The sequence below is a fragment of the Colobus angolensis genome, unplaced genomic scaffold (genome assembly GCF_000951035.1).
Source record: "Colobus angolensis palliatus isolate OR3802 unplaced genomic scaffold, Cang.pa_1.0 Scaffold119, whole genome shotgun sequence".
Lineage (NCBI taxonomy): Eukaryota > Metazoa > Chordata > Mammalia > Primates > Cercopithecidae > Colobus > Colobus angolensis.
This window is the reverse complement of record NW_012113030.1, coordinates 7201582-7218927: the sequence shown is the minus strand read 5'-3', so window position 1 is coordinate 7218927 and position 17346 is coordinate 7201582. Positions and strand designations below refer to the sequence as shown.

The 17346-nt window shown below is 55.4% G+C and overlaps 1 protein-coding gene across 8 annotated transcripts in view; it reads right to left on the bottom strand.

The window, feature by feature from the left end:
- Window positions 1-17346, bottom strand: part of NAPA (N-ethylmaleimide-sensitive factor attachment protein, alpha) — a 28493-nt gene that overhangs the window by 2737 nt on the left and 8410 nt on the right. For 3 of the 8 annotated variants that reach the window (XM_011926434.1, XM_011926389.1, XM_011926393.1), the window contains exons 1-9: window positions 17083-17344; window positions 13128-13207; window positions 10364-10480; window positions 4988-5034; window positions 2856-2933; window positions 2563-2618; window positions 2405-2489; window positions 1484-1588; window positions 265-337 (exon numbers count right to left, since the gene is read on the bottom strand). In XM_011926434.1, coding sequence (XP_011781824.1) covers window positions 265-337; window positions 1484-1588; window positions 2405-2489; window positions 2563-2618; window positions 2856-2933; window positions 4988-5034; window positions 10364-10480; window positions 13128-13207; window positions 17083-17180 — 739 coding nt within the window. In that variant the 5' untranslated portion in view covers window positions 17181-17344. Of the gene's footprint in view, window positions 1-264; window positions 338-1483; window positions 1589-2404; window positions 2490-2562; window positions 2619-2855; window positions 2934-4987; window positions 5047-10363; window positions 10481-13097; window positions 13208-17082; window positions 17345-17346 lie in introns of those variants that run through there. The other 5 variants (XM_011926423.1, XM_011926413.1, XM_011926402.1 and 2 more) reach the window with 5 other exon arrangements.

Genomic DNA, 17346 nt, shown 5'->3' with positions numbered 1-17346 from the left:
AGGATGGTCTCGATCTCCTGACCTCGTGATCCGCCCGTCTCGGCCTCCCAAAGTGCTGGGATTACAGGCTTGAGCCACCGCGCCCGGCCATGTTGTACTTTCTTTATCTGGAAAATGGAGACTCAAATGGCCAAAGAAAAGAAGAGAAAACAAAACAAAGATACCCTCTGAGAACCACTGGACAGGTCTTGATGATTGTCCCACCTGGAGCCCCGGCCACCCCCATCTGGGGTTCGGGAAGGGGCAGGCCGGAGCACCCAGTACTTACTTTCATCAACTTGCATTCCCGGGAATCAGAGAAAGCTGGGAACAGCTCCTCATACTTCTGGACAGCCAGCTGGGCAGCAGGGAAGGGGAGGACGAGTTAGTAACAGGAGGGGCCTCAGAGCTGCTGGCCTAGCAGCCGAGGGGACTTGGGGATGTCTGGTGATATTGAGTCAGCTCTTTGCGCCCCTCCCCTAGCCTCAGGTGTCACCTGGCTCTGTGTGTCAGTACCTTCCCGGAGCTGAGCTCAGCACCAGCCTGGCCGGCAGAGACGGCTGCAGGGAGAGGTGGGTGGAGGGGGAAGGTTCCTCAGACAGGTACCCACTGCCTCCTCCCACCTGGCTCAGCCGGGGCAGGGGACAAATGAGCACATCCTCCATGGCAGGCCTGGGGCTGGTGCTTCTTGAGGACCCTGAAAGGGTCAAACAACGGTGAGCCCCCTTTTGAAAGTGAGGGAACAGATCCAGAGGGGGCAGTGACCTGTCCAGAGCACGGTGAGACATGGGGTGGGAATGTGAACCTGGTCTGACAAAGCCCAAGCTTTTGCCCACCACCGGTGCCCACAGCAGAGCAGGGCTCTATGGGGTGTGTGTGTGGGGGGTGTGTGGGGCCATCACCCCAGGCTGTGAGGCAGGCGGTTGGGCAGCCAGGGACACCAGGAAATCCTGGACTCTGTGCTTCTGCCAGGCAATGGTAGGAAAACTCCAGTCAAGCAAAATCTAGCACCAACCTTCCAGTTCCTTCCCTCTGGCCACGTCCCCTCCCACTGCCCTCTCTGACCCCTCTTTTGCCAAGCACCCCAAAAATAGGTGGGCATGTGAGCTACAGCCAAAGTCGTGACAGCGGGAGTCACAAAGATCTGGAACACTGGGGCTACAGGTCCCTAGCCACGTGGCCTCAAACAAGGGACTCTCGTCCCAGCCTCACCACCTTCACTTGTAAGACGAGGTGACAATGGTGCTGACTTTAATGGGATGCAGCGAGGATTCAAAACGTGCACCCATGAAGAAAAGAGCACTAAGTGAGGCAGGAGCTGGACCTGCAAAAGCCTCCAGGGCTGGGCGGGCAGGTGACTCCAGCACAGAAACACAGCTGTGAGAATCACACTTCTCATCCAAAGGCTGCCTGGCAGGGGCCACACGAGGGAGGAGCACGTCCCTCTTGGGGGGCAACAGGACCTGGCCTGGCGCGGTGGTCCGGTGGGCATGGGGCGCACTACCTTGGCGTTGAGCATGTCGATGCAGAAGTGGCAGAGGGCCGCCTTGAAGAAGTAGTCTTTGGCACTGTACTTGAGGAGGGGGCTGTCCATGGCATTGGTCCCCACCTGTAGCCATGGGGAAGTGGCACTGTGAGCTCAGGGCAAGCAGCCAGAGGGCCAGAGCCACTGCCAGGCACTGGGGGGCCAGCTGGGAGCTGGGTCCATGTCCCAGGGTGAGGCTGTTAACCCAGGACCCCAATGGCAGGGAGCCAGGGACTGGCTTGGGGAGATCAGCGGCCAGTGCGTAAGCAACCAAGACTAGGGTGTGATGGTGGCTGGGTGGAGGTGGAGGCTGTAGCCAGGTGTTCGAGGGTTCCCAAGAGCCTGAGACAGTGGGGAGGCGGCAGCCTGGCTGTCAGGACCAACGGGAGGCTGGCACGGCAGTGGGCAGAGGGGCGGCAGGAACATGAGAGGTGGCGCCCTCCCTTCTCTCCCTGGGGCCCAGCTGCCTGCCTTTTTCTTGGCCATCACCCAGGGCTCCACACACGCTGGGGGGACCCCATGTGACACTCCCTCCCTCCCACTGTGGATGAGGACCATCGTGCCATGGGGTGGGGTGCCCACAGCCACCCTGGGCCTCTTGGCAGTTCTTCCAGTTGCCTCCCTCTGGGTTCTTTAGCCAGCCTCACTCTAGGCCCCTCCAGGAAGCTCTGCGAGGGGTGTGGGAGGGGCAGAGCCAGGGAGATGGTGCTGACACGGCATGGAGTCGTAGGTGGAGAAGTTCAGCCAGACTGGAGATAGGGTGGGGGGATGATATGGCAAGGGCTGTGCGGGAAGAGGCAGAGGGCGAGCCGGGGGAGGGGTGGTTCCAGAACAAGGCGCCGGGGCTTAGGAGGAGGCACAGGCCCTGGGAGGGGGCAGGGTGGGGGCCGCCATCCCCACCTGCTCGTAGATGTCAATGGCCTTCTGATACTGCTCCAGCAGTGCGGCATAGCCAGCCACCTTCAGCAGACACTTGTTGGCTGAGCTGTGTGGGAAGGAGGAGTGAGGGGAAGTGGTGGCGGTCCCCGCGGGGCTGGGGCAGGCAGGAAGGGGGCTACCTGTTGGACTCCTCGCCTTTGTAGTAGTCCGCAGACTGCTCGTAGTGGGCGATGGCCTGGGGAGACACGGGGGATGGGTTCCAGGGAGGGCAGGGGAGGGAGAGGAGGTCTCCATGAAGCTTCCACACCCTTCACCCTGCCCACCTGGGACACAGCCAGACCCCGTTCTCCAAGCTCTGCCAGCGCCCCATGCCCCCTTCTCGGCACTCAGACACCAGAGGACTCCCCTGGTGGGAATAGAGAGCAGCGCTGGTCTTGGCTGCCAGTCCAGGCAGGGCCCTGCTGCCACTCACCTTCTCGATGTCTACCAACTCCGTCTCATAGATCTCAGCAATGGAGATGTGGTGCTTGGCTGCAATCGTGAATCGGCCCTGGAGGGGACACGGGAAGGGGCTGCCTGTGACTCATGACCTGCATGCCCTGTCCCGCACCCCTGCTGACCCATGACCCTTCAAGTTCCCACCCCTCAGCCAGGCCTGTGAGGAGGTATGAAGAAAACACTGAGAGGAGGGGGAACACAGGGTTGAGAAGGGAGGGCCCCAGCACTAGAGGCCTGGCTGTGCGTGCTGGGCTGAGCTGGTGACCTTGGACAAGCCACTCCAGAGCCTCAGCCTAATTCCATCCTGTCCATGAGGGCACAGATGGTGTGACACTGGAGAGGATGTGAGCACGAGCACTTGGCCAAGGCCCTGGCCCTTAGGAAGCCTCTGATAGCAGCCAGAGAAGCGGAAGGACAAGCCCAGAGTCACTTGGCAAAAGGATTTGGAGAAACCAGGATGGGAGGGAGGGCTTGAGACCCCTGCCCAAGAGTACTAGCTCTGCCCCCGGGCCAACACCTACCTGTCAGCCTCTCCCATGCACACCCAGAGCTCCCCAGGGAGGCCTCAGGTTCCGAGGAGCCTCGCACCTTCCATCTGCCTCCACCCAGTGTCCAGGCGCTTGCCTGACTGCTCTGCACCAGGGGCTGGTCCAATGCCACCCCCTTGCTGAGGGCAGTAGGAAAGGGCAAGGTCCTGGGCTCAGCCAGACCTTGTTTTGGGTCTCAGTGACTCCTGCTTATAGCCGCGTGTCCCTGGGCAAGTCATGTCACTCGTCTGAGCCCCTCTCCTCCACTATGGAATGGGGATGACAATAATGCCAACCTCACAGGGCTGTGGATTAAACCACCCTGCAGTGTCTGGCCTAATAAATGGCAGCTGCTATTATTGTTCTAATCACAGTCATCCCTGCAGCACTGCCCTGAACACAAGGGGTATGGCTCGTGCCCCTGCCTGAGGTTGGAGAGCTGAGACAGACAGGGCAAGCAGAGAGGCAAAAAGGAGCTGGCCAGGTGTGGTGACTCACGCCTGTAATCCCAGCACTTTGGGAGGCCAAGGCGGGTAGATCACTTGAGGTCAGGAGTCCGAGACCAGCCTGGCCAACATGGTGAAACCACATCTCTACCGAAAATACAAAAATTAGCCCGGCGTGGTAGCACACGCCTATAATCTCAGAGGCTGAGGCACGAGAATCGCTTGAACCTGGGAGACAGAGGTTGTAGGGAGTGGAGATCACGCCACTGAACTCCAGCCTGGATGAGAGGGATCCAGCCTGGATGAGAGGGAGAGACTCTGTCTCAAATAAATAAATAAATAAATAAATAAATAAATAAATAGAGAGAAAGCGCTGACTGAACCCCTTCACTCTGGCTCCGGTTGGCAGCTGCCCATCTGGTCTGCATCTGTCATTGGCAAAGCCCCCTGGGACAGGACAGGTGGTGAGCCTCCTATGGGCTCTGCCTATCCCTGTGGCCTGCTGCAAGATGCTTATCAAAGAATACAACACTTGTGGGAAGGCTGGGCAAGGGAAAGTGCCGGACACACTCTCTCCGGTAACCCAATTTCTTTTTTTGTTTTGAGGCAGGGTCTTGTTTTGTCACCTACGCTGGAGTGCAGTGGTGTGATCACAGCTCACTGCAGCCTCAACTTCCTGGGCTCAAGTGATTTTCCTGCCTCAACCTCCCAAGAACTAGGACCCCAGGTGCATGCCACTACACCAGGCTAATTTTTTGTAGAGAAGAGGTCTTGCTATGTTGCCCAGGCTGGTCTCGAACTCCTGTGCCCAAAAGATCCTCCCACCTCAGCCTCCCAATGTGCCAGGATTACAGTCATGAGCCACCATGCCCAGCTCAATAACCTAAGTTCTATGAATGAAAACCATGACTGCCTGTGCAGTGAGGGGGCCGTCAGGCTGGTGGGGAGCTGGGTGAAGACCCAGCCAGCCCAGGCCAGCTCAGGTGGCCTAATCCCCCCAGCTCCCACGTCCCCCTCCCCAACTGGTTTGGCCGCAGAATAAGAACAGTGCTGGGGGTGCTGAAGGAGGGGACGCAAGGCCGGGGCAGTGCAACGGGACCCGAGGGGCACCAGGACAAGCAAGCGGCCCTTACCATGTCTGTGTAGATCTCGATTGCTCGCATCAAACAGTTAATGGCCTCTGGAGAGAAAGGGAGGTGGGAGGAGACATGAGAAAGTGAAGTCGTTTCAGCGGAAGCCGAGGAGAGGAGGCAGACACAGCGCACCTGGCTGCCAGCAGAGAGATCAATAGGCACTCAGAGCTGCCAGGGCTGCCGCACACTCTCAAGGGGCTGGGAAGAAGGGGACAGAATCCCTGAGCCCTAGGAAATGTGTTGAGAGGGCTGACTCTGTAGACTGTGACTTGCTGGGCACATGCTTCAGGGGGAGTCCTACTCCCCTCGGGCTGCCAGGATGCTACCAGCTTCCCATAACCCCAGGAACAGGGTACAGCAGTGCTCGGCCAGGCTGATGGCCAGACTCCCATGGGTGTTTTAAGACAGACCTGCCAAGGCCCTGTTCTTGAAGGACTGAGCTGCTGGCAAAGAGGAAGAGGGCATGGGAGGCAGCCAAGCCCAGCATCTGAGGTGGTCTTGGAGGCAGCAGGGGTGCCATCTTCTACCTGGGCTCTGCCACCATCTCTGCAGGACCCTGAGCAGCTTCTGTCCCTGCATCAGGAGGACCTGGACCTCTGGCACGAGGAGGCTGGATGTCATGAACACTGAGCCCTCGGTGTGCTCTCCACTGCCCCCTTTTCCTCCTATCTCAGCAGTTGGGAGCCCTCTGCTCTCAGTCCCTTTAACCTGGCCCTGCCACCCACCAGCTCCTCAAAGGTTTTGCCAAAAAACCTGAACACACCAGGATGGCATTGAGGAAGAACTGGGCTACCTTTGTTGTACTATCTCTTGCAAGATTTTAAATTTGGGAAAGGCTTTTTTTTGACAAGTTATTTGGAGGAGAGAGAAACGCATGAGTGGGAGGCATTTTCTAGCAGATAGAAATGAGCTCTCAGGGGGTATTTTTTAAGAACACCATTTTAGCGCATCTCAGGAGGACAGGGGTGTTGTGGGGAGGGAGGCCTGGGTTGGGGAGAGGGAAAGGCAGGGAGCCTGGACAGGTCACAGGGCATGGGCTCTGAGCTGCAGCCTGGGCATCTGAAAGTTCCTGGTCACTGTGGGGGTCTCCATGGTCACCCATGCCATGTTCACCTGGGATGAGGGTGCTACCAAGAAGCGCCGGGGCTGGGCAGCTCTCAAGGGGCTCACGGTCTGGATGGGACTCCCAACCCCCTCCATGGGGAGGCATCTGAACAGAGGCTCTTAGTCTCAGGCCTGTGGCTGGGCTTTCAGGGATTCCAACCCCTCCTTCTGACATGTGAACAGTGGGATCCATCAGCACTGCTCTGGGGACTGGGGTCTGTAGGTTTTGTCCAATTCGAAAAGACCTCTGGGGATCCGAAAGGGACTGACAGAAGGTAGAGCACTCAGTCCAGGTTCCAGAGCTGACAGACAGAGACTGTGGCAGCAGAAAGAGGGAAAGGTGGCAAAAAGGGGGCAGAGGAGGAGGACGGGGAGAGAACACAACCTAAACCTGGTAGTTTGAAGACACACACATCCTGTCATCGGTGGGCCCAGAAGCAATGGCTGAGACGGGCCATGCTGCAGAGGAGGGGAGCAGCAGCTGGAGTGAAGTCAGCGGTCCACCTTGCCCCGCCCCACCTGGCTACAGTCTCCACCTGGTGGCCCCGGGCTGCTCACTGGTTCACTCTCCTGGCCAGGACACCAACCTGGCACCCTGCGGGCTGAGGCGGCAAAGGCTGCTGCTCTGCAGTGAGCAGTGACATCTATAGCTGCCACCTGGGCCTGCTGGCACTGGCTTTGGAGCGCCTACTGTTAGCATGGCACAGCCCTTGCAGTAGCAGCAGGGAGACAGCTTACCCCCGGGCAGCAACATGGACTCACAGGGTTAAGTCTCCTCCATGCCTGGAAAGCGGCGGACCACCAGCAGACACGTGGGCCAGCTGGCTCCTGGACGAGCTTCTGACACACTCATGACTGCTATTCTTATCTCTGGTCACCAGGCCTTGTGCACTCAGACAGGTGGAGCAACACCCAGCTCTGTGGCCTGGCCCCTCCTGCACCCACCCACAGAGGGCTGGAAAGGGGCTCGGAGCAATAAAGCCCAAGTTGGGGAGCTATGGCCCTGGCCACTGCCCATCCCCACAGTCATTACTACCAGTGATGCCCAGCTTGACTTCTGCCTCTCTGAAGCCCTTCCTGGTTACACTTGGCCATCTCCTCCTTAGTAAAATGGGGGCGAATCACAGAATGCACAAAGAAATCAAATGGGTTAAAAAATGCCAAGCATCTGGTATACAGTAGGAACCCACTAAATGGCAGCTAGAGAGGAAATGGGGGACAAGCAGGGGCTGGGCCGCGTCCCTGCCCCAGGTACACACACTGCCCCCAGTCCCAGCTATCAGTCAGGCTCGGGAATAGGCCTCGTTGGCCCGAGTCTGCCCTGAGCAGCAGCGGTGGTTGGGTAACTGAGGAACCAATAACACATATGAGCATCACCCTTCCCCACCCACAGCCACCAAGGTGGCAGCAGGCCACCCTCTGTAGAGGGAGAGGAAATTGGGAGCCCAGCCGGGCCTTAGGCACACTCCAGCTGCCACTTGGGGGCAGGTCCTTCTGGACAGAGTCCTGGAGGAAGTGCTGACCCAAGACAGAGGACTTCTAGGCTGCCGAGACCAGTGATGATGAGGGCCCCAGGGAGCCAGCCACCTGCTCGGGAAAGCCAGGCAAGGTTCCAAATTGGGCCTCCAGAACTGTTTCACAAGGCACCCGGCCAAGGGCAGAGGCTGTGGGGAACCCAGGGCAGGCAGGGGCCCCTGGACTGATGAAAGCCAAGGATGCCCTGACTGGAAGTTTATCACACACCAGGTGCTGCGCTGGGCATGACTGCATTATCTCACAGCAGTCTCTGCTTTAACAGATGAGGAAACAGAGGCCCAAAAGACTGACTTGCCCAGGATCACAGGGAAGGCAGGGTCCTCCCAGACCACCCCACCACCTGCACTGCTGAGCCACACACAGCTGCTACATGACATTCTCTGTGAGGTGGTTTTTTTTTTCTTTCTTTCTTTCTTTTTTTTTTTTGAGGCGGAGTCTAGCTCTGTCACCCGGGCTGGAGTGCAATGGCCGGATCTCAGCTCACTGCAAGCTCCGCCTCCCGGATTTATGCCATTCTCCTGCCTCAGCCTTCCGAGTAGCTGGGACTACAGGCTCCTGCCACCTCGCCCGGCTAGTTTTTGTATTTTTAGTAGAAACGAGGTTTCACCGTGTTAGCCAGGATGGTCTCGATCTCCTGACCTCGTGATCCGCCCGTCTTGGCCTCCCAAAGTGCTGGGATTACAGGCTTGAGCCACCACGCCCAGCCTTTTTTTTCTTTTTGAGACAGGATCTCACTATGTTGTCCAGACTGGTCTTGAACTCCTGGGCTCAAGTGATTCTACTGCCTCAGCCTCCCAAAGCACTGAAATTACAGGCATGAGCCACTGCACCTGGCCTTCTGTAAGGCCTGACTAGCCTCAGACACACAGCAGCCGCTGCCCTTGATGCCAGTGTGCCCCTTGCCCCACTGGGAGCCATGGCTGGGGTGCACATCTTTAGGCTGTAGCTCTGGACACTGCACTAACACCCCTCCCTGCTCAGCACCACCTCCCCAGGGCTCTGGACATGGCACCTGCTCTCAGCTCTAGTCAGGTGAGGCTCTCCTCTCAGAACTGCCCCCTTTCTTCCCCGAAAGATCTCCCCTAGCCAAATTCACCCCCTCCTAGCCTCAGCTCTGCGCAAGTCGGCCTCTGTGCCCTGGATGTGGCGTCATCTTTATACTTTCCTACCGGTCGGAGTCCTCAGCCACCTTCTGAGCTTCCTAAGGCAAGGGAAGGGCCACATCCAGACTCCAGGCCCACACCCTGCAGAGTCTAGCTAGAGAGCTAGAAAAGCTCAGATCAAACACAGGGAAGGGGCCCCCACCATATCCCACTGCCAGGTAGGGCTTGTCTGCAGGAAGTGAAGAGTCTGCTGAAAGAGCAAATGGCACTCACTGTTCTGCAGCCTGGCGCTCAGTGCTGCCCCAGAGTGTCCTTCTAGTCACTCCAGATGAGGTAGCAGCTGAACATCACAGATGCTAAGACAGCGCCTCTAGGCCAACCAGTTTCCCAGGGAGCAGAAGGAAAGGTGTGGCGGGGCAGCTTAATGGAAGGCATGGAGACTTCCTGGGGTAAGTCAAGCTTAAAACCAACCCAGGGTCTCCCTGGGTCATCACTGCATCACCCACGCAGCCTGCTGTGGCCCAGTGCTACCAGCCAGGCAAGCTCCACGGCCCACCCAGTTACAAGGCTGCTCCTCTGCCTCTTGCCAGGCCTGAGCCCCACCATGTGACCACTGAGGCCAACGTGTGAGATGCCCGGCTCATGAGGAGCAACTGGTTAGTCTAAAGACAAAGAGCTACTGGTCAACACACAAATTCATCCTCGTCTGCGAACTAACGTCTCAGATCATGACAAAGGGGTATGCCAGCAGTTCCCAAACACGGTGTGTGAACCAGTGCTCGCTGATCCATGGAGGAAGCGCCCTGCACTGCTGCAAACCTGTCTTCTCTTGGGAAGGACAGACTCTTATTCCAAGATTATATAGCTTTTTACTTTTTAAAGATTTATATATTTTCCATTCCCCTGAGATGACAGTGACAGTAGATGGTCATTTTTAAAAACTGCCTGTGCTTTCTAATTAGCAACCTGTACCTGGCACCAAGATTTTAAGAAATAAATTAAAATTCCCGCCCCATACAAACACTGGGCTGGGCTTCCTCTTCAGGAGGCACCCAGGGGGACAAAAACTGTTTTCTCACCATGAGTCAGCCCCAAACTGGGCTTCTGTCCCTAACACACTCTCAGTTTAAGTAATTTGTTCTCTGGCAACTATATCTCGGGCTCTGTTCTCTCTAATTCCTCCCCAGGATGTAGGGAAGCCAGGTTGGGCTAATTTCCGCTCCTTTTTCGGCAGCAACTCCTACCTGGCTGGTCTCAGAAATCCCCCCCACCCTTGCTCCCTTCTGCATGTTAATTCCGACAACAGAACAGATTTTCCTCTCTCCCTGGCAGGCGGTGGGTCTGCAATGGAACTCCCACTCCCAAATGCTCTGGGCTTGGGAAGGGGTGATCAGCTGCACCGACAGGGTAGATAGGGAGCGGAGACTTGAGCAGGGCGCGAATGCCAACCAGAAGGAAGGGAGCCAGTTCTGAAGTCAACGCTCACTCTACCTCACGTGCATCCCTGCCAGCCTATCACATGCCAGCCACTGGAAAAACCAGAGCCTCCAGGAAACCTGAGGACTCGATGCAGGGTGCTAGGACGGCGCTTTGGGCCAGGCAGGCAGCCCCTGTGGCCCACAGAGGTCCTTACCTTGGGGGTCAGCTTTCTTGAATGCGTTGCCGGCGTCCACAAAGCAGGTGGCTGCGTCATGCTTGCTCTGGAGCTGCAGGTGCAACTGCGCAGCCTGGCAGAACGCGTTTCCAGCAGCTGGAACAGAAGAGAAGGGCGGTCCCGGCCTCAGTGGGGCTCCACACTTTATGAAACCACAGAGACACTGCCCTGGGAGGTGGATCGGGCTCTCGAAAATGTGGAAAGAGTTCCCAAGATAGGACGAGGGTGACCTGAGCGAGCCCAGACTGAGGCCTAGACCTCAGGTCTGCTGGCTCCTGTGCTGAGGCTCCTGGTGGTGCGCCTGACAGTCTCTAAGGGCGGCAGGAAGCTGCCTCAGGGGAAGCCCCTGAGCCCCAGGTATATGGAAAGAGAGCCAGGGTAAGCCCAGGTAAAATGCCATATCCCTAATCCCAGCTATGCTGGTATTCCCAGGGCCACCACTTCTAAAGATCCAAGGAGAAGGCAGGCAGAGCTGAGTTGGAAAGGATATAAAACAGAGTGAAGTGGCCTCCTGCACCTCCCATCCTGGGCAGTCCTCCCTAGGGGAGCCTCAAAGCACAGTGCCCAGAACCACCACTAGAAGGCAAAGTACAGGTTGAATCATGGGGTGGCTTGGGAGGGGTATTTTGGGAAGCAAGGGGCAACTGAGATTAAACCACATAACACCTTCCCATCTACTCCCCTTTCCAAGTCCTGTTTCTTTCTCCACAGCTCCCCAAAGCTCTTCCTGATTCTCCCAACTCCTCTGCCTCTGTTCACATTGTGTTCCCTTCACTGCAGATCCCCATGGACAAGGCACCTGCATGAATTGTGAGGCTCATGGAGTTGGGGTCGGACAACACAGAGGCGGCTCCCTCCAGGAGCTGCACGTCCAGAGAGGGAAACAAGATGTGGACACCAAGAATGAGTACATGCAGACCAACGCCCATGGGCAGAGGGCAGAAGAGACCTCGCCTGAAGCCTCATCTGTCCTGTGCTCATCTGCACAGTCAGCTTCTGTGGGTCCCAAGCCATTCTGCCCACACATCTCCTAACTGACGTTTGGGAGGCAGCAGTGTCTCTCCTCCTCCTCGTGGAGCTGACCACCTCCAGCTCAGTTCTGAGGCTTCTCCCCTTCATTCTCCTCCAGCTGAATCTGAGTCAGTTTCTGAGCTGGAAGAGGACCAGGAGGCCTGGCCCCATCCTCTTAAGTTTCGAGCAGCAGAAGAGACAAAGCCTTCCAGATGATCACTATCTGATTTCATTATTATTTTCAAGAGTTCTAAATTTGAGTATAAAATTACAGCCAGGCGTGGTGTCTCTTGCCTGTAATCCCAGCTAGTTTGGGAGGCCGAGGTGGGCGAATCATGAGATCAGGGGATGGAGACCATCCTGGCCAACATGGTGAAACCCTGTCTCTACTAAAGATACGAAAATTAGCTGGGCGTAGAGGCACGTGCCTGTAATCCCAGCTAGTCGGGAGGCTGAGGCAGGAGAATCGCTTGAACCAGGGAGGCAGAGGTTGCAATGAGCCGAGATCGCGCCACTGCACTCCAGCCTGGTGACAGAGCAAGACTGTCTCAAAAAAAAAAAAAAAAATTTCAAGAAAAGGGGATAACACCGGGGGAAAATGGCCTAGGGCTTTTCTTTGAAGAGTTGGGGGGCAGAGGTAACAAATTTTACGGGAAAAGCAACACCTATGTAATTAAAAAAATAAGCTTTCTTTCTCTGAGGAATTTTCTTAGTTTGGGAGCATAAAAATACACAGAACATTTGGCTTTATTCACAACGTATTTTATGAAAACTCAGGAATAACTTTGAATTTTTGGGAAACCAACAACATTCTCAAAATGATGATAATCAATTTTATTGTGCACTTCTGCGCCCTGCCTCCATGGTCCCACCACTAGGTCCCCTCTCCTCCACAGTCAGGATGTTCCTCCCTGCGTTCAAACACTGGTCTCTTGCTGTATTTCCTTAACTTGATCTTGGTGACATGAAAGATGTATTATGAAATGAGCTTCAAAAGGGCTCAGTGCACTGGCTTGTTGGATTTCTTGGGCCTGCAGGGAGCTCCAAACAGATTTTCAGCCTTCCTGAGCCCAAGGGGCTCCTCCCCACCCCTCTCCTCCGTGAAGCTCTCCTGCCTCACTGGGGCAGGTTAAACACTCAGGCTCTGCAGTCACAGCCTTGGTTTCTGAATCTTGGTTCTGTCATTTACTAGTTCTGGCACTCTGGGCAAGAGACAAAGCCAAGCCTCAGTTTCCAAATCTGTAAAATAGGGATATTTACAGACTGACCCTTAGGGCTGCTGTGCTAACGCAATTGAATGATGAGCACTTAGTACTCAACAAACAGTAGCCATGATTCATGCTGTTATTGGAATCATCTGAACATTCCCCACCTCCACCACCCCAGCCTAGAATTCAGACACTGATGGAAGCACTAAGGAAGTTACCAGGAAACCCGAAGTTCTGAATTTAAGGAGGACTCTAAGAGCTCATCAATCCACATGGGTTTATCCAGGTCTAATAATCTATTTATTCCCATCCTCTCTGTCCTTTCTCCAAGGCCCCATGACCCAGAGTATAAAGTAACCCACAAGGCACAAAACAATTAGAGAGCGGGCCAGTGGCTTTCCGATGCCGGAGATGGCATAAAAAGAGAAGGGGCCCTCAAGGCCAACCTCTCGGGCAGGCCTGTGTGAGTGGAAGCTGAGGGAAGAGGAGAGCACCTTGGAGGAGCTCTAGCGGAGATGACATACCACTCCAGTTTTTGGCCATTTTGAACATGTTTGCTGCTCTGGCGTAGATTTCGCATGCTTCCTCTATTTTGGATGAGCCTCTGGGGAAAAAGGAAAGAAAAAAAGGAGACAATCTAGTCTGCTATCCAGGAGAAAGCAAACATTCTGCTCCAGTGCCGGTATGGACATGCCCCTACCCCTCACCCTTCACCTGTGAAGCCAGCTTCCCGCAGGCCTCCTGAGTCTGTGGCTCCCACCCCTGCATACAATGGCACACTCAATTTGGGCAGACCGGCTCCCTCCGCGAGGACTGGGGTAGATACTGGGTGCTCGCTGGGGTTGTGGGGCGAAGAGTTCCTGACCCCACCACAACCCCAGGGTCTGACAGCCTCTTCTACTTCCTGCCTGGGATACTGGGGGCCCACTGGGTCCCAGGCACACACTACAAATCCCCTTTCCCCGGGAGACTGCAAAGCATTCTGGGGGATTAGCCCAGTTTAAGATATCGTGTTGCTTTCGCAGAGGGAGCCTTAATTCTGTGCCTTGCAACCCTGGAGTGTGTCATTACCAGTTCAGGACTGGGCATACGTATCACACAGCCATACAAAGAGACGGAAAGCACTATTTTAAACTGTAGATATAAAATGTTCCCGTTTGTGTTTTTTTTTTTTTTTTTTGAGACGGAGTCTCGCTCTGTCGCCCAGGCTGGAGTGCAGTGGCTGGATCTCAGCTCACTGCAAGCTCCGCCTCCCGGGTTTACGCCATTCTCCTGCCTCAGCCTCCCGAGTAGCTGGGACTACAGGCGCCCACCACCTCGCCCGGCTAGTTTTTGTATTTTTTAGTAGAGACGGGGTTTCACCGTGTTAGCCAGGATGGTCTCGATCTCCTGACCTCGTGATCCACCCGTCTCGGCCTCCCAAAGTGCTGGGATTACAGGCTTGAGCCACCGCGCCCGGCCCCGTTTGTGTTTTAAAAAAAGAGGGTGGGCTGAGTGCGGTGGCTCATGGCTCCTGTAATCCCAACACTTTGGGAGGCCAAGGTGGGCGGACTGCTTGAGCTCACGAGTTCGAGACCAGCCTGGGCAACATGGCAAAACCCCATCTCTACAAAAAATACAAAAATTAGGAGGGTGTGATGGCGCACGCCTGTAGTCCCAGCTACTAGAAAGGCTGATGTGGGAGGACTGCTTGAGCCCAGGAGGCGGAGGTTGCAGTAAGCCAAGATCAAGATCACACCACTGCACTCCAGCCTGGACAACAACAGAGCCAGACCTTATCTTAAAAAAAAAAAAAAAGAGAGTGAGAAGAATAGAAACATACATGTTTATATAAACATAGGATATTTCTGGACAAATACACGAAAACCTAGTAACAGCATTTTTCTCTAAGGTAGAGCCTGGAGAAGGAGGGCCAGGTGTGGGAGGCCAACTTATTCACTAGGCATCCCGCGTTTGTACTATCTGAATTTTTTTTTTAACTGTTTGCACATCTTTTCAAGAAAATATATATATACACACACACATAAAACACACACACATATATATACACACACGCGTGTATATATGTGTGTGTATATGTATGTATGCGTATATATCTATACATAGATATACACACACACACATATTTTTAAGTATTAGGATTTATATTCGGCCCTGTGGTCCAGAAATGAATTACATTTCCAGCAATTTATCCTAAAAAAACTAATAAGTTACAGGGATGTTCAGCAGAGCATTATTTAAAACAGCAAAACCCCCCAAAAACTTAATGTCCAACAGTAGGAATACACTGGGAGATAGACAGAAATTTAAAAACATAAAGGGCACCCTGTTTGGGCAGCTTCACTCTGGCTTCTCGACCTCCACATGTACAAAATGAGCCTCCTCCTGACATGGGGGACCTCATTAGTACCTCAAACCCGTAAGTCCCACTGAATCCTTCTGCCGTTAATAATACAACCAAGCTGAGCCCGCGAGGTCTGTAGTCTCTGTAACTGCTCAAACTCCCATCATCCACATAATCAGTAGAATAAAATCCACACACTCAGGAGTCCCACCAAATGGATTTCAGGGTCTCTCTTCACTGACAGAACTAGTGTTGAGTCTATTTTTAAGGAAGAGAAAAGGGAGGGGTAGGTATTTTCCCATTCAAATCGTCCTCACCATCTTATCCCACACCCTGCGTCAACTGGCCCAATGCTGTACCTGGAAACGTGTCCATACCAACCCCAGCTGTGGAGGGGCTCAAAGGTAATTCTGGGAGCTGGGATGTGAGCATTCCTCCCCTCTGCACTGTGGATTCAGTGTGTCCAACCTGCCCATCCCTTTGAACCACATGAAGTGCTCATTTTATCAAATCAGAGTCCCACAGCCACACTCTCTGGGATTCACTCAGCAGGTCTGGATGGGGCCTGCAATTGAGATTTTTAACCACTGGGGTTTGGGGGGCCCAGGTAATTCAGCTGATCATGTGAGTTTGAGAAGAAAAAACTGACTGAGACTGACTATCTGGAAAGCAGCCACCAGCAATCAGGGGCCAGGCCTGGCAATGTCAGCAGGCAAATAAATGCCCCCAGGGCGGGTGGGCTGGTTGGGCCAGGGATCCTGGTCTCCTGAACTCACATCACACCAGGTAAATAATCTATTTATTCCCATCCTCTCTGTCACGTTGTCAGATGAAAGCCTACTTCCTGCCTTCTGGGGCTGTGCTGATGCTGTCCCCCACCCTCTGCTGTCCCCGGGAAGTGGCCTTGAGCAATGTCTTCTTCCCACACTTGCCCTGCTGCACCCCATCTTCCCTCACCCACCTCACCTCAGCCGGCCCAACACACCTTGGGCCTTGTTTGGAGTGACTTCTTTTTTCTTTTTCTTTTGGAGACAGAGTTTCGCTCTTGTCACCCAGGCTGGAGTGCAGTGGCGCGATCTCAGCTCACTGCAATCTCCGCCTCCCGGTTTCACGCCATTCTCCTGCCTCAGCCTCCCGAGCAGCTGGGACTACAGGTGCCCGCCACCTCGCCCGGCTAGTTTTTTGTATTTTTAGTAGAGATGGGGTTTCACCGTGTTAGCCAGGATGGTCTCGATCTCCTGACCTTGTGATCCACCCGTCTTGGCCTCCCAAAGTGCTGGGATTACAGGCACCCGCCACCAGGCCCAGCTAATTTTTGTATTTTTAGTAGAGACGGGGTTTCACCACGTTGGTCAGGCTGGTCTCGAACTCCTGGCCTCAGATGATCTGCTCACCTCGGCCTCCCAAAGTGCTGAGACCGCCACAGTCTTGACTCCATCATCCCGGTTCCTCCGCTCAGCTGTCCTTAAACTAGTAACTGCTAACCAGGGTCGTACTGACCCCAGGCACTCCCGACACTTCAGACGCGGCTCACCGCTCCTAGGATCATCTAAGCCCTGAGCCCCTCCGCCTGGTGTCAGCCCCCTTCAGTCTTCTCCCTCACGGCCCAGGGCCCACGCAAATCCACTGCCCCGGGGGATGAAAAGGTCAGTCCCTCGGGTAGGCGTCCTCAGCCCCAGGCTCCATCACTGCCGCCTGAGAGCCTTCACATTCCCCTAGAGCTCTGAAAAGCCTCGGGACCTGGCTTATCTCCCGGACTCCCTCCCTCCCCCCAAGCTGGTCCCCTCCAAGGCTTCAGGACGTATTCCCTCAGTTCAGGTTCTCCCCCTCCCGCTGGCCTGTCTTCGGCCTGGGTCCCCTTCCTCGCCTCAAGATAGTGTCGCCTCTGTCTGTCTGTCCTCAGCCCAAATCCCTTCCGCCATGTCAGACCGTTTCTCCTCAAACCGTGTTGCCCCGGCCCAGGCTCTTGGCCCTCAGCCTGTGTCGCCTCTGCCGCCTCAGGCCATGTCACCTCAATCCAGGTTCCTCTCCGTCCCCTCGGCCCGAGCTCTGCGTGCCCTAACCCGCCACCTCCGACCGTGACTCCTTCGTCCTCTCAGCCTAGGTCCCGGCCGACCCCTCAGCCCAGTTCTCACCCAAAGAGGCCAGAGAAGAAGGACTGCGAGTTCTTCACTTTGCGCTCCGCCTCGGCCAACAGCGCCATCGCCTCCGCTTCTTTCCCGGAATTGTCCATGGCGGCCACAAAAGGACTCAGCAAAGCGCCCGACACTGGCCCTGGAAAGACTCAGCCGCGGCCGGGCAGCGGAACACAGACAGGGAGAAGTCGCCCGGCTGCGTTGACGTCGCACCGGCGCGCGGCGCCTGCGGCCCGGAATCACGTGACTCGCGCTGGCCAACCA